Source organism: Pelophylax lessonae (genome assembly GCF_965119305.1).
Source record: "Pelophylax lessonae genome assembly, chromosome: 3".
Classification (NCBI taxonomy): Eukaryota; Metazoa; Chordata; class Amphibia; order Anura; family Ranidae; genus Pelophylax; species Pelophylax lessonae.
Genome location: NC_138770.1, coordinates 228,459,165 through 228,476,048, shown reverse-complemented (window position 1 = coordinate 228,476,048; position 16,884 = coordinate 228,459,165). Strand labels below are relative to the sequence as shown.

Below are 16,884 nucleotides of genomic sequence, written 5' to 3'. Positions count from 1 at the left end.
AGAACCCTCATGCAAGTTCGAAGAGAAGACCAGCTGTTGGATAGTAACAACTGGACTGCTGATTGAATCTTCCGGAGTTTCCCTACCAGAAAGGAAAACTCTTGACCTGACTGTGTCTAGAATTAGACCCAGATATTCGAGCCTCTGGGTGGGAACCAGAAATGACTTTTGCTGGTTCACCAGCCACCCGAATTCCTGTAAAGAAATTATAGTAATTTCTATGTTTTGTAGCAGGGTCTGAGGAGACTCTGCATGAAGCAGGAGATCGTCTAGGTAACCTAGAATCGATATGCCTCTTTGGCGCAGTAGTGCCAACATTGGGGCCAACACCTTCGTGAAGACCCGAGGAGCCGTGGCGAGACCGAAAGGTAACGCCACAAACTGATAGTGGTTCTCTTCTACGGAAAAGCGTAGAAACCGCTGATGTCCTGCGAAAATGGGAATGTGAAGATAGGCGTCCTTGATGTCTATGGACGCTAGGACATCCCCTGGATGCAGGAAGGCTGCTACTGTGCGAATGGATTCCATCTTGAATTTCCTTATGTTGAGAAAGGAATTGAGTGCCCTTAAGTCCAGAATTGGACGCACTTTGCCCTCTTTCCTGGGTATTGTAAATAGGTTTGAATAAAACCCTTGAAAACGTTCTGTCCAAGGAACGTGGACTACCACTCCTTGTTGTAGTAAATCCGTGACTGCTCTCCGCAGATCTTCTAAACGATCCGGGGATAGTCGGATATTGGAAGGGAAGAATCGCGCCGGTGGGAGAGATCGAAACTCGATCTTGTACCCTGACCTTATGACTTCGCAAACCCACTTGTCCGGGATTCTGGAAAGCCATGGATCCGGGAACCGGCGAAGACGTCCCCCCACCCCAATTATGGGTGGGGGCGCACCTTCAGGCTTTGGACGATTTATCTTCAGGTCTGGAGGGGGCGGGCTTTTGCTTGCCCGACCAACGTCCCCTTAAGCCTCCTGAAGGAGCTTTGGAGGACTTAATTTTTTCACCCGCGGGACGAAAAAACTTTTTGTGAGCAGAGAAAGAAGGCCCTCGTCTTTGACGAGTTCCTTTACCCTTAACATTTTGCGGTAAAAAAGTGCTCTTTCCACCCGTGAGATCCTTAATGATCTCATCTAAGTTGGCTCCAAATAGACGCTCTCCTAAAAAGGGGATATTAGCCAATGCTTTTTTGGAACCTTGGTCGGCTAACCAACCTTTTAGCCACAGTGTACGCCTGAGAACCACTGCTGAAACTGATGCTCGCGCCAATAATGGAGTGGCGTCTAACGCCGCATCACACACAAACTGTAACCCCTGTATCATTTGTTCCAACAAATCTGATACCGCCTGAGGGACCTCTTCTAAGTCCCGGCGTAACCACTTGGTCCATTCAGTTACAGTCTGCGAAACCAGACCAATAGCAATTATTGGTCTGAAAGCTGATCCAATCAAGGAAAACATGGTGCGAGACATAGCTTCTATCTTGCGATCCACTGGATCTTTAAAAGACGGAGCGTCTTCTAAAGGAATAACCGTGGCTTTATTCAATCTAGCAATTGGTGAATCCACCACAGGTGGTTCTGTCCATTTCTTAATGAGGGTTTCCTCAAACGGATAACGCCTGTTAATGCGTTTAGAAATAGCAGAGGTGCGTTTTGGCAGACTCCATTCTTCTTTGATTGGATTGCCAAAACATTTGGGCAATGGAAAAACCTTCGCCACTTTCATGCGTTTTTTAGTCCCAAAAGGGATTTCAGTTTCAGCTATTTCCGACGGAATACCCTGTAATTTTAAGGTTTCTTGAATAGATACAATGAGTGCGTTTACCAACGCTTCCTCTCGGGCTATGGCTGATGCCGAAACATCCTCCTCACTGTCTGAAGAGACAGTACCCGAGACACCAATCCCAGATGAAGTACCTGCAACTGCAGAAATAGGCTCAGAGTCTGAATCCGAAGTTTCAGATAATAAGGGGTTAGGCGGGGGTCGCTTTCTTGCGCCCTGTCCCTGACAAGCCACTTCCACCCGGGACACAAAAGTTTCCATAATAGCTGACAATGATTCAACCATCAGTGGGGTGCTGGAGGATCCTGCAGACACCTCGAGGGATCCGGTGGAGATACATGAGTGGCAGGGTCCATGTTAATTCAGGACACCTCTGCCAGAAAAAACAAAAAACTTTCTTTTTTTTTTTTTTTTTTAAATAAAAAAATACCTCTTTTTTTTTTTTTTTTATTTTTTTTTTTATGTGTCTCCCCCTAGCGCAATAGCGCCCCTCAGAGTACCTGCTTCTCGATCCCCACAGAGAGAGAGAGGGACCCCCAAGGCTCACCACCCGATGCAGAGAAGTTTCCAACCAACTGCAGTCAGCGTCTGTCTTTTACAGACTGGAAAGAGCTGTGTTCGTTTTCCCGGGTAGAAGGACGTGGCTCCGCCCCCTGTGTACGCCTTCCGGCGTTCCCAGCTCTCCACGAGGTAGCTGGGCTCATCAAACATGGCCGCCCCCATACAGGAGACAATAGACTCCAAAAACATGGCGGCCGGCGTGACCTGAGGACATACGTGCACCCGGTCTACGGCAAAATGGCGGCGGACCGCCGAAATAGTTTTTCCCAGCACATCCACCTGCATCTCTGCTAAGTGGCGGTTTATCGATCTGCAGGAGGTACACTACAATTAAGGTAGGATTATACCTCCTATGTCTGCTGTAATACTACAGTCTGCTGGGTAGAGTGTTAGCTCTCAAACCAAGTCCACTTCCCACCAAACACATACTGTATTTAAACGGGGGACTTTTGGTGTCAGATATATACTGACCATGTATGGAGGGGCCCATAATTCATACTGCCTCATAACGAGGAAAAAAGGGAACGTTTACTCACCATACCAAACTGACAGGCACCCTCTCTTCACAATACCCTCTCCACCGGGGTGGGGGGTTGTGGACCACTCCGGACGCTTCGACTCTCTGGTTACTGGCGTCCAAGCGAGACTTTTAACTCGCAAGGTCAGTCCCTCCAATGGGACTCCGTCGCGGCCGACCCAGCGCGGAGCTCTGGTCTGCACGCGCTCGTAGGCAGAAACCGGGGTGACCACTGGATCTCAACATCCAGCCCGTCGCCCGGCCCCGCATACTTACTTGAATGTGTCACGGCCGACCAAGCGCAATGCAATGGTCTGCGCGCGCTCGTAGGCCGGCTGGGGTGACCACTAGTGTCGCCCAGTCCGGCGTATTTGCTTGAAGATCTCACAGGAAAAAAACACTGGAGAAAACTGCCTAAAAAATATTTTTTCTAAAGAAAAAATCTTGCCAGGACCCAAAAGATCCCAGCAAGGAACTTCGGTCCTTACTCCTGACTAGACAGAAAAAAACTGATGCCTTGTAGCAGAGAGAGGGAGGATATACCCTCAGGGACTGCCCCTAAGGTGGAGCCAGAACGTTTTTTCTTTCTGCCTAGTCCTGCTCCTGCGGAGACAACATAACCCAGTTCTTGTGAATCAAGAAGACTACGTCTGTCAATGAGCGACAGAGAAACTGAATTTTTTACTTACCGCAAAATCCTTTTCTCTGAAGTTCATTGACAGACGCAGCGCCATATCTTCTTGACCATTGGGTTATGCTGCCCCCTACAGGAGTAAGACACTAGGCAGGAAAAAGCTTAACCACGCCTATGGGACACAGTCCCTGCAGGCATACACCCACACACACTGCTACAGCCGTCAGTTTTGTTGCAAGCAGTGTTTAGAAGAAAAAAAAAACATCCCACTCAGAAATAGAGGGGCGGGTGCTGCGTCAGTCAATGAACTTCAGAGAAAATGATTTTACGGTAAGTCAAAAATCCAGTTTTCTCTATCGTTCATTGACAGACGCAGCTCCATATCTTCTTGACCATTGGGATGTCCCAAAGCAGTATTTGCATGAGGTGGGAGAAACAACGCAAAGAACGAACGTAATTCCCCAAAGGCTAAACTAGCCAACCAGGTTACATGAAGCTCAACCAGGAACAACTGGAGCTCACCTGAAACCAACATATACCTTTAAGAGAATAGTGCCTCTTTTAAAACAGCAGCCTGCAAAACCTTGCGGCCAAAAGAAGCATCTGAGGATGCCAACACATCAACCTTGTCAAACTTTGTGAAAGTGTGCACCGACGACCAAGTTGCCACCTTGCAAACTTGCATCACTGACGCCTGATGGCGAAATGCACAAGAGGCACTCAGCACCTTAACCGAGAAAGGAGGAACCTGACCCTTCAGTGAATAAGCCTGAACCACCATCTGCCTGATCTATCTGGATATGGTCGCAGCAGACGCAGCCAATCCTTTTCGTGGTCCTTCAGTAAGGACAAAGAGAGAGTCTGATTTCCTGAAAGATTCAGTAGGCACCGCCAGGTAAACTCTAATTGCCCGAACCACATCCTAAGAATGCAGGACACAGTGACGGCAGCACAAGGTCTTCATTCAGAAGAAAATCAGAAACCACCTTAGGAGGAAACGACTGATTAGGCCGAAGTACCACTTTATCTCTGTGGACAACCAGATAAGGTGAACGGCAGGACAACGCCGCCAGTTCAGATACTCTGCGGTCAGAAGTAATAGGCACCAAAAAGGCAACCTTCTGTGACAGTGTAAGCAGAGGAATCTCCCTAATGTTCTCAAAAGGAGGTTTTTGAAGAACAGATAACACTAAATTAAGCTCCCACGGCGGCCTTGAATAAAAGTGTGAATCAAAGCATGCATAGCTAAAGGCCGTTCGAAAAATACAGCCAAAGCCGACACTTGGCCTTTTTGAAGAAAGGTCAAAATCCTATCCACCGAAAACAGGCGAGGATGCACCTTCAGCGATTCACACCATGAAATGTACAATTTCCATGTACGATGATAGCTCTTCCTGGAAGTAAACTTCCTGGCCTTTAATAGTGTAGGAATCACAGAATCCGGGAGACCTCTATTCTTCAATACCTGGCTTTCAACAGCCACGCCTTTAAAGCCAGCAACTGTAAAGCAGGATGGAAGATCGTCCCTTGAGACAGCAGATCTTCCCACCCATAAGGTCTTCGATCAACTCATCCAGGGAGGATCCAAACAACCTGTCCCCCATAAAGGGAAGGTCAGAAAGAGCCTTTTTGGAAGCCTGGTCCACAGACCAGCTTTTCTGCCACACCATGCGTGTAGCAATCCCCACCGCAGACACTCTAGCTAACAGTGGAGCCGCATACAGCAACGCATCACATATATGCAAAAGCACTTGGACCATTTTGTCTATTAGCTCTATCAGGCCTGGTGAGAGCTGCTCCGTTTCCAAGTCACCTTTTAGCAACTTCGCGCATTCTGTGATGGTTTGTGACAATCACTGTACGGACCCCTGCAAGAGTTCGGTTGGAACATCAATTTAAAAAAATCCACCCTGGTATCATCCTTAAAACTGGATTATCTGGGCCTGACTCTGGACTCTACTTTGGCGAGGGTTTTTCTTTCTCCGGACAAACTGCAAAAGTTGCAGGGGGTGATTCGTCTTTCATCTTGTGGTGGCCTTGTCCTCCTGTTTGGAGAAAGCAGATTTTTGTTTGCCCGACCAGGGTCGTTTGGAACCGCCTGAGGGAGTCTTGAAGGGTTTCGCCCTAACGACTAACCCCGAGGGGCAAAAAAACTTCTTGTGTTAGCCTGCGGGAGGGAGGTACTCTTACCCCCTGTGAGATTATTTATAATGTCATTCAGAGTAGCCCCAAACAGGCGATCATCTTGAAAAGGTAAATCAGTCAAGGCCTTCTTTGATGTCTGATCCGCAGACCAGCACTTCAGCCAAAGTATACGCCGGAGGACCACTGCCGAAACCGACAGTCGGCCCATATGGGAGCAGTATCCAGAGCGGCATCGCAAACAAATTGCAGTCCAACAGCTCCGCAAAGGCAGGAGGAAGGTGTTTTCCCTCCAGGTTACGGCATGGTAACTTTGCCCATTCAGTCAATGTTTGCAAGACAAGGGCAACCATAAACACCGGTCTTAGTGCAGACCCCGCCAGGGGGTACCTTATGCTGGGCCACTTACTACGCCTTTTTTTCCACCGGATCCTTAAAGGACAAAGACTCCTCCACTGGGATAAGTCTGTCTTGAGACTGGAGGGACCACCGGAGGTGGCACAGTCCATTACTTCATAAGGGACTTCTCAAAAGGGTAGCATCTAGCAATCCCTTTAGGCACCCCAGGGGAACGCTTTGGGTCCCATTCCTTTCTGAGCATGGCCTCAAAATACACGGGAAGAAACCTTTGCCGCTCTGAATGGCTTGTGAGTGCCAAACGTAACCTGCGCCTCCGTCGCAGTCGCGCCCTCCATTTTCAGGGTCTCACGCACAGGTACAACCAGTGCGTCCACCCACGCCTTATCTTGCACGGCAGTGGAGGTAGAAATGTCCTCCTCACTGTCAGAGAAGACAGGGTGCGAGGTAGCGGACGCAGCATGGAGACCCGCGTCTGCGGTGGCTGAGTCAGACTCAGAATCTGAGACATAAGATGAGGCAGGGGTAGGCCACCTCCACCCAAGACACAAACGATTCCAGGACTGCCGAAATTGCATCTATAGACAGCTGGGGTCCGGAAGGCCCTGTGGCCTCCTTGAGGGGGTCAGATGGGGACACATGATCTGTAGGGTCCATGTTGCGCCAGGGAAACCTGTCAGCCAAACTTTTTTTTAAAAAAGCATCCAACCGCCCCCCGGAAGTCAGGCTAAGCACATTGGAGACTTCCAGCAGTGAGAGAGGGACCCCCAGACTCACTGTACCAAAGATGCACCAGGAGGCCCAGAACGGCTGCACAGCACATGTCAGCAGCAATCTCGATCCAAAAGGGGAGGATCTGAGGAACAGCTCAGGGTATAGGGAGGTGCTCCTCCCACAAAACGCCTCCAGGATCTCCCATCCTGATTCTTATTAGAAAAAGCCTCCGCAAAATGGTCGTGCCGGGTGTACCAAGATGGACAACGATCTCCTCAGCACATGAGGCTACAAGAAAATGGCGGCCCTGCGCAGCCTGCAGAACAACTGAGGACCCTCGTTGGGACCCCCCAGACTCCAGAACGAGATCGACTGGAAGGTGGGCCCCAAAGTGACAGGTAGAGACCCCCCCCTGCACGATCGTTCGTATTTCGCCGGCGGCGCCCCACCCCACCCCCTCCCCCACATGCGGCCTGCCGTGTGTTTCCAGCCCCCGGGAAGGTGGTGGGTGATTGACAGGACAGAGGGGAACCCGGATTGTGAGAGTCTGACCGTCCCAGGGAAGGTCCCGGGTCCACCCCAAAATTCGCCAGGGAGAAGAGGGTGGAGGGAACATTTACTCACCATACCGGAACAGATGGGCGCCATCTCCTGACAGCACCCCTCTTCGCCAAAGTGGGGGGGCTGTCGGCCAAATAGGAATGCTGTGACTCGGGCCTAGACCCGGTCGTATGCGACCTAGTGAGAGGTTTAACTCACGGGGCCAGTCCCCGTCCAGCGGGACTATGTCGCGGCCGACCCAGCACGGAGCTAATGTCTGCGTGCGCTCGTTGGCTGGCTGGGGTGAACACTGGTTCTATACATCCAGCCCGTTGCCCAGATCCGGCATAGTTGCTTGTATATCTCACAGGAAAAAATCCGGAGAAAAGCCAACTAAAAACATTTAAAAAAAAAAATGTATCTAGAGAAAAAACTTTGCCAGGACCAGAGATCCCAGCCAGGAACTAGGTCCTTACTCCTGACTAGATAGATTAAAACTGACATCCTATGAAGGAAGAGTGAGGGTGTACCCTCTGGGAATGCCCATAGACGTAGCCAGAACTTTTTTTCTGTCTAGTGTCCTACTACTGTAGGGGGCAGTTTAACCCTACTGATATGCATTATTGACTGCGTCCGTCAATGAACAATAGAGAAAAAGTCAGTGTCACTTTAAGAAGTGTCGCAAAAACAGGATCCGCACTGATGCATCAGCAGTAGAGCTGCACGACTCTGGCCAAAATGAGAATCACGATTTTTTAGCTTGGAATAAAGATCACGATTCTCTCACGATTCTCTGTGTAACCAAAAAAAATTGGGATAACTTTACCGTTACGTTTTTTTTTTTATTCATTAAAGTCTATTAATTGCGTTTGAAAGACTGCTGCGCAAATACAGTGTGACATAAAATATTACAACAATCGCCATTTTATTCTGTAGGGTCTCTGCTAAAAAAATATATAAAATGTTTGGGGGGTTCTAAGTACTTTTCTAGCAAAAAAAAACTGATTTTAACTTGCAAGCAACAAGTGTCAGAGAAAGGTCTAGTCTTTAAGAGGTTAAACTTCCTTTCTCCCTGGCAGAGGGAAGGAAAAGATACAATGTAATCATTTTTGTTTATAGTTACTGGGAGACTTTGCTAATAGGCATTTGCCAGAGGCTTTTTTTTTTTTTTCCACAGCTGTTCTCTCTGCTATGCAAAGAATCGAGCAAATTTCAGGTTTAGATCGTCAGGGGGGGTGAATCGAGATCGCGATTTTCATACGATTAATCATGCAGCTCTAATCAGCAGTACCACAAGTCCCAGCCCTAACACAGCCTGCAGCAGGGTGAGTGAGAATACCTACAGGGACCCCAGGAACAGACCACCAAACCGGTCTGGAGGCTTCAGGAATGTTCTGTGCAGAGATAGAAACAATCTGACACAGGGAATAGAAAAGCACCTGGGTCGTGCCTAGAGCCCCTAGCTTCTCTCTTACTGTCCAGCGATCGTGAACTTCAAGAAAATGGCCGCCCCATGCATTCCTATGGGGAACTACCAAAACATGTCTGCCCATGCATTTCAATGAGAAAATTATTTACATTGATGCAGAGCAGAAAGCCTTCAGCAAAATGGCGGCCCCCACGGCGCGCAATGCGTTCTCCAGGACCCCGAGGGGGGGGTCATCAAACAGAAGGCATCAGGGACCCTCATCGGGTATCCCTCGGTTCCCCTGGCCTCTCGGTGATACCAGGCCTCCCTCGGCTGCCCCCTCCCCCCACAAAATAAACCAAGTAAGTTATACTGAAACCCAAAAAGGTTCAAATAAACAAAAAAATTAAAAAGAAAAGAAATACAATTTTATAAAAATCTATATAAATTTATTTAATTTCAAAATATGTATAAAAATCACATCAAAATAAAATCAGTATATGTATAACTAAGCTTTTAATTGACTGGTTTCGCCTAACCGGCTTCTTCAGAATAAGCAAAAAAGCAGAATTGTTGTGGGCTTTTAATTACAAACATTAAGAATCTACTAGCGGTTTCTGGCTCAGTAATAAAACATCACTCCTTTAGTATCCATCAACATGGCCTTTTTTGGAGGATATACACTGTTGTAGCCCTTCTACGATTTTGATTGGCGCTTATTCTGAAGAAGCCGCTTAGGCGAAACTGGTTAATTTAAAGCGTAGTTATACATATATTGATTTTATTTTGATGTGGTTTTTAAACATCTTTGTAATAAATAAATTTACATAGATCTTTATAAAATTATATTTTCTTTTTCAATTTTTTTTTGTTTATTTGAACCTTTTTGGGTTTTAATAACACTTACTTGGTTTATTTTATGCACCTACAAAGTCCCTAGTGCCCATATTCTATATATTTTTCTATTAGTTTGGGGTGTTGGTGCTTCAATGTTTTCAAAGTGATTCCACCCTTCTAATGTAAGCTATAATTTAATATTAACAACTGTAAAGTACAGAAAAAACTGAAAATAAATAAAATTAAAAACTAAGATGGTATCAAATGTAAAAGTAAAAAACTATAGAAACACAGAGAAAATAACTGGTACTAACTCTAAATACGACAGGGTCTCTCTTTGCTTAAACCAGCTCTAGGAAACAAATACATACTAACCCTTAACTTCTCCGCGACCTCCCAATTTAGTACTGATCTCAGCCTGAAGCGCCTGAAATTTTTCCCTTGACCACTGAGTCAGGTGATCCAGCATTGAAAACACTGTCTGGGTGCTCAGCTGGCTGAGATCAGAGGCATTGTCCTGTAATCGCCGGGCCCCTGGATCTTCATGTTTCAACACTGCCATGATCTCAGCATGAATCTGAAATACAATGTACAACATATCTTCAGTAACTGAAAAAAAAAAAAAAACGATTTTTGTAAGAACTTACCGTAAAATCCTTTTCTCTGAAGTTCATCGACAGGCGCAGATCCATCTTCATTACAAGTAGGGTTATGCTGCTCCCATCAGGAATATGCACTAGGCAGGCAAAAAAAAAAACACTTATGGGGGATGTCCCTGCAGGCATAACCCCTCACACTATCATTAATCAGTTTAGTTGCAAGCAGTGTTTAGAAGACAAAAAACCCCATACACTCAGAAGTAGAGGGGCGGGTGCTGCGTCTGTCGAACTTCAGAGAAAAGGATTTTACGGTAAGTTCTTACAAAAATCCAGTTTTCTCTATCATTCATTCATCGACAGACGCAGCTCCATCTTCATTACTAGTAGGGATGTCCCAAAGCAGTATATTTATGAGGGGTGGAAAGGCCATGCAAAAAAAAAAAAAAGAACGCAAGTCCCCCAAAGGCTAAACGTAGCCAATCAAGTAACATGGAGCTCAACCAGGAACAACCTGAGCTCTCCCAGAACAAAATTACACCCTCAAAGAGAAACTAAAAAAAAAAAAAAAAAGAGTTCTCTTTCAAACTTCAGCCTGCAAAACCTTGCGGCCAAAAGAAGCATCCACAGATGTCAAAACCTCTACTTTGTAGAATTTTGTAAAGGTATGCACAGACGACCAAGTTGCCGCCTTGCACACTTGCAGCACAGACTCCTGATGGCAAAAAGCCCAAAAGGCACTCGGCGCTCTCGTAGAATGTGCCTTCACTGAGAAAGGAGGAACCTGACCCTTCAGTGAATAGGCCTGTACCACCGTCTGCCTGATCCGTCTGGAAATGGGTCACAGCAGACACAACCGATCCCTTACAAGGTCCATCAGAGAGGACAAAAGAGCATCTGACTTTTGAAAAGATTTGGTTGCCTCCAAATAAACCTTGATAGCCCGAACCACATCCAAAGAATGCAAAGCATATTCCTTAGGATGCATGGGCTTAGGACAGAGTGAAGGCAACACAATGTCTTCATTCAAATGAAAATCAGAAACCACCTTAGGGAGAAATGACTGATTAGGACGAAGTACCGCTTAAGGTCTGTGTACAACCTGATAAGGGGAGCGGCAGGACAACACTGCCATGCAGAAACTCCAGATAACACCAGATTGAGATCCCACAGAGCCAGCGGAGATAGTCTTGGAGGAGCCATATGGCGCACTCCCTGGATGAAATTATGAATCAATGCATGTATAGCTAATAGATATATATCCAAAGCCGAGACTTAGCCTTTGATTGTGCCCAAAGTGCCAAAATCCTAGCTATAGAAAACAAGCGAGGATGCACCTTCAGTGATTCACACCATGAGATGTAGGACTTCCACGTACGATGATAAATCTTCCTGGAAGTCGACTTCCTAGCCTTCAAGAGCATAGGAATCACAGAGTCAGAAAGACCCCTATCCCACAACACCCGGCTTTCAACAGCCATCCAGTAAAGCCAGCGACTGTAAAGCAGGATGGAAGATCGGGCCTCGAGACAGCAGACCTTCTCTGAGATGAATTCTCCAAGGAGTATCGGCGACCAGCCTTATTAGGTCCACGCACCAAGACCGGGAAGACCAGTCCACGTACCAAGAGCAGGGAGACCAGTTCAGAGCCACCAGAATGGACGGAATGCATTCCACCTTTATCCTACACAGAAGCCCTGGTAGAAGTTTAAATGGGGGAAACGCATAAATAAGCCGATACCGACCCCAAGGAGCCACAAGTGCATCTGTGGCTTCGGCCAGAGGATCTTGAGACCTGACTACGAACCGCTGGACCTTCTTGTTGAGGCGAGAAGCAAACAGATCAACCTTGGGAGTCCCCACACTGAACAGACAGGAGATGAACACCTCCGGGTGCAGGGACCACTCCCCTTGATCCAACACCTGACGACTCAGGTAACTAGCCTGCCAGTTTTCCACACCTGGAAAGTGTACAGCAGAGAGGGCTGGAACAAAGCTTTCTGCCCAGGCCAGAATCTCGGCCACCTTCTTGGCTGCCAAGACACTCTTGGTGCCCCCCTGGTGATTGATGTAAGCCACAGCCGTGGCATTGTCTGATTGAATCCGAAAAGGACAATCTTACAGATGAGTTGTCCAATGACACAGACATAGCTTTAATGCTCTAAGCACCAAAAATTTAATCGGAAGTCTTGACTCTTCCATCGTCTGGGTACCCTGGCCACAGAACTTCCCCAGTACACCACCCCAGCCCGACAGGCTGGCGTCCGTGGTTACTACTGTCCAAAACAACGGAAGAAAGGACTTGCCCTGGCACAGAGCTGTAGACTGAATCCACCACAACAGAGCAGACTTCGTGTTGTGGCTCAACCGAATCATAGAATCCAAGGACTTTGGATACTTGCTCCACTAGACCACAAACTCCCTTTGCAACGGTCTTGTGTGGAACTGAGCAAAGGGGACCGCCTCGAAGGGCAAGACCATCAGACCCAAGGCCCGCATGCAAACTCGCAGAGAGGACAGATTGTTGTCCAGCAACAACCGAATTGCCCCCTGCAACTTTTGTAGCTTGTCCGGGGGTAAAAACCTACTCCAAGGCTGAAACCAGAGTGAAGCCCAGATACTCTAGTCTCAGGACAGGAGTCAGCGTGGATTTCATGAGATTGATGTTCCAACCTAACTCTTGTAGAGTCCTGACAGTGATCTCCAAATCCCCCAAACAAGGCTATGTGAGAGTCCGCTCTCAACAGGAAATCGTCCAGGTACCCTAGTACCGCAATCTCCCACTGGCCTAACAATGCCAATATCGGAGCTAGAACCCTGGTAAACACTCTGGGAGCAGAGGCGGGACCAAAGGGTAACGTCACAAATAGATAATGTTCCTCTGCTACTGCAAAGCGAAGAATGTGAATAGGTTTGAATAAAACCTTTGAAAGAGTTCCAGAGATGGAACCGGAACAATCACTCCTTGCGACAGCAAATCTTGTACCACCCCATGCAGGGCCTGTAACCAGACTGGGGATAATTGAGATTGGACGGGAAGAACCTGTCCAACTGACAAGACTGGAATTCGATCTTGTACCCTGATCAGTTTGTGAACCCATTTGTCCTGAATCAAGGAAGTCCAAGGTTCCTGAAAGAAACAAAGAGGTCCCCCTACCTCAAAATTGGGTGAGGGCACCCCTTTATGCAGCTGAGGACTTGTCAGCATGCCCAGATTTTCCAGACTTATGCCTCGTTTCCACCGAGCGGATCAGTTTGGGTCGGTTCGGTACGCAAATTTGAGTGTTTCCATTATGAAAGTGGCCCATACAACCGAACCAAACCGCACCATTCCTGGTCCTGCTTCAGATGTAGGGCCATAGGAAATGGTACGGTACGGTTAGGGCGGAGCTACTGGCGTCACACGATAGATTCCACTGATTGGCGGACAGGAAAACTTCAATGCTCACGTCAAATGAAAGAGCAAAACAAACCCCTCATTTGGTGTAAACCCCGCATGGCCCCTGGTGGCCCGACTTGCAGTGGAAACGCTCACCTGAATAGACCGGACCATTCTAACCCTTCCAAACTGTGCCGACCTGAACCGTTCCGCTCAGTGGAAACTAGGCATTAGTCTTTCCCGACCATGGCTTCTTGGGACCCCCAGAAGACCTGAACGATTTCTCTCTCTCTTGCGACCCGGAATCACAAATAAACATTCATGAACATTAAAGGAAGGCCCCCGCCTAGGACGTGGCGCCTTACTTTTTAAAGACTGGGGCATATTAGTGCTCCTACCACCCGTAATACCTTTGATCAACTCCTCCAGAGAGGATCCAAACAGCCTCTCCCCTGTAAAAGGAAGATCAGCCACAGCCTTTTTTGAGGCCTGGTCAGCCAACCAGCATTTCAGCCATACCATGCGCCAAGGGGCAATCCCCACTGCTGACGTCCTGGCCACTAACAGAGCTGAATCCAGGGACGTATCACACATGAATACCAAAGCATAAGTCAACTGGTCTAGTAATTCCAGCACCGCAGGGGGGGGGGGGTGAGTCGTGCAGTTTCCAGGGGTTACTTTTAAGTAACTTCACCCATTCAGCAGCAGTCTGCGCTACCAGAACATTCACAAAGGTAGTCTTTAACCTGTGACCTGCCACCACATGTAAATGGCGGAACAGCGATTCCACCCTTCTATATACAGGATCCGGAAAAGTTGGCGATTCTACCACCGGTACCAGAGTTGCCTTATTCAACCTGATCACCGGAGATTGTACTTTTGGTGGAACAGTCCACCTACTGAACACCGCCTCCACAAAGTAGTAACAACGTGCAAAATGCTTAGGCATTACCAACAGATGCTTAATGCGTCTCCATTGTTCATCTACAATGGAGTGAAAAAATTCTGGGCAAGGAAACACTTTCCCCGGGGAATTGCGGAAGCCAAAAGACACCTGCGCACCTGATGCTGTCGGTTTGTTCATCAGCCATTTTTAGAGTTTCCCGCACAGAAACTATCAGAGCTTCAACCAATGCTCGTTCCATCGATGCGGTTGATGAGGCAGGTCCTCTTTACCGTCAGAATGCGAAGACACCGACCCCTTAACATGCTCTGCGTCTGCGGTGACCTTATCTATCTCAGTCTGTAGACCCTGCTGATGGAGGTGAGGGCAGAGGGCGTTTGTGACTGGCAGCACCAGAAATGACCAAATCTACCTTGGACATCAAATTTTGCAAAAAAAACTGCAATCTCTGGCTGAGACTGGGAACCCGAAAGGTCCCGCAATCGCTCCCAGAAGGTCTGCAGGTGAAATTTGTATCCCGAGACTCCAAATTATGTAATAACATTTTTTGTAGGGTACTGGCCCTTTAAGACCGCCAAAAACGCGGTCCCACCGCTAACACTGCGGTCTCTCAATCCCTGATAATTATAGAATAATAGCAGAGCAGATGAGGAAAAACCTCAGGAAAAACGTTACCAGAGCACAAGAAGCTGCCAGCATGATCAGTGTATGATACTGACTGAACAGGAAGAGGAAGAGAAAACTCTGCCTCCTTCTTTAAAAAGCCATGCCGCAAACCTGTCCAGCCCAAGGACCTCAAAACATGGCTGCTCATACATTCTCAATGGGGAATTATATAAAATGGCTGCCCATACAATCTTAATGGGAACATAGAAATCATGAACCACAGCAAAATGCCAGCCCCCCCCCCCCCCCCACGGCGCGCCATGCGGTCTCCAGGACCCCCAAAAGGGGTCCCAGAACAATAGACATTTAAAGGTCCCTGACCAGGGACCCACACAGTACCATCCACCCCCCTCAAATAAGTGCCACAACGGCGGCGTTATTACCGGTAAAAACCTGCTAGTGGAGGGGGAATGCAGAGGGGAATACCAGACTATTCCTCCGAGGTGCCAGGGAACCAAGGGAGCCCCTAAGGTCCAACCAGGGAGGGGTCCACGACCAACCCGAGACCGCCAGGGGTTTTGGGGGGCAACATTTACTCACCATACCACTGTACCAGGTGGGCGCCACTTTGAGACAGATCACCTCTCACCCGGGATGGGGGTGCTGTCAGCCAAGGGGAAGCTGCGACTCAGGGCATTCCAGGTCGTGTGTGTCCCAGCGAGACTGTCCACTCGCAGGCTCATCCCCATCCATCGGGGCACTGTCGTGGCGAGGCCTAGTTCTGGACTATAACCTGCTCACGCTCGATGGCCAGGCTGGGAGACCTTAAGGATCTAGATTATCCAGTGCGAAAACTACAGCTGGCTGTTGCTTGTAGTTCCTCTGGATCTTGGTCCTCAGGAACTAACTAGTGGAAAGAAAAAAAAAAAAATCACAAACTGTCCCTGTTACAGCTAAGACCGAAGTCCCAGCAGGGCTAGGTCCTATTCCTAACACTAAGCAGAACAAACTGCTTAATGATAGCAGAGCGTGAGGGATTATGCCTGCAGGGACAGCCACCATAGGTGTAGTTAAGCTTTTTTTGCCTGCCTAGTGCCTACTCCTGATGAGAGGAGCATAACCCTACTAGTAATGAAGATTGAGCTGTGTCTGCCTATGAACGAGAGAGAAATCTAATTTTTTAATTCGCAAAATGTGAATTTCACAATCGCATAAGTAGCAATGTGCTAATGGTCAAACGAATATTTGCCCATTCACCCAACATTTAAAAAAACTTCTGATTACAAAACACATGAATTTCTTGGGCAGGTTTGTTATCTTTCATGTATAGTTTTGAGATTTCATTGTACAGCCATATAGAAATAGACCCAACAATCGCATGCTCTAATTTTTTACTTTTTCATGCCATGTACAGAATATACTATGATATTATACTGTATGCGGTCATGACTTTGGCATACATGGGAAGTTTAAAAAGAATCCTTTAGACTCGAAAGTCCAACATGAGCAACCTGCGAGGGGATATCCTTGACAATCGAGGTGCACACATTCCCATCTTTCTTTATTGGTAATCTAGAGCAGGAAAGAAAGTATGCCTTTTGTTTAAGCATAATATGCCTGCCTCAGCTTCCTTTCTGACATCTGTCCATCACTCTTTGAAGTGGGACAAAAAGAGTGCAGAAGCTTTCAAATGTTTATCTGCGGTTACGGGCCAACTGGGGGAAAAAAAATTCTGATCCCTAAAGAAAATCAGGTAAATCCATGGATTAATATTCTGCAATATTATGTTTTACAAATATTAGTAGCTAATTTTATTTGTGCACTTAGAAACACATCCAGCCCTTTGAGTCAGCTAGAATCATTTCCTACATTTTTAAAGTTCCGAAAGCAGAAATAAAATGAAAAA

The 16,884-nt window shown here is 47.4% G+C and overlaps 1 protein-coding gene across 1 annotated transcript in view; it reads right to left on the bottom strand.

The window, feature by feature from the left end:
- ATR (ATR checkpoint kinase) overlaps positions 1 to 16,884 on the bottom strand; it is a 345,838-nt gene that overhangs the window by 164,603 nt on the left and 164,351 nt on the right. Inside the window, exon 27 of the mRNA XM_082249535.1 lies at positions 9,869 to 10,070. Within this exon, the coding sequence (XP_082105661.1) occupies positions 9,869 to 10,070 (202 nt within the window). The remainder of the gene's footprint in view (positions 1 to 9,868; positions 10,071 to 16,884) is intronic.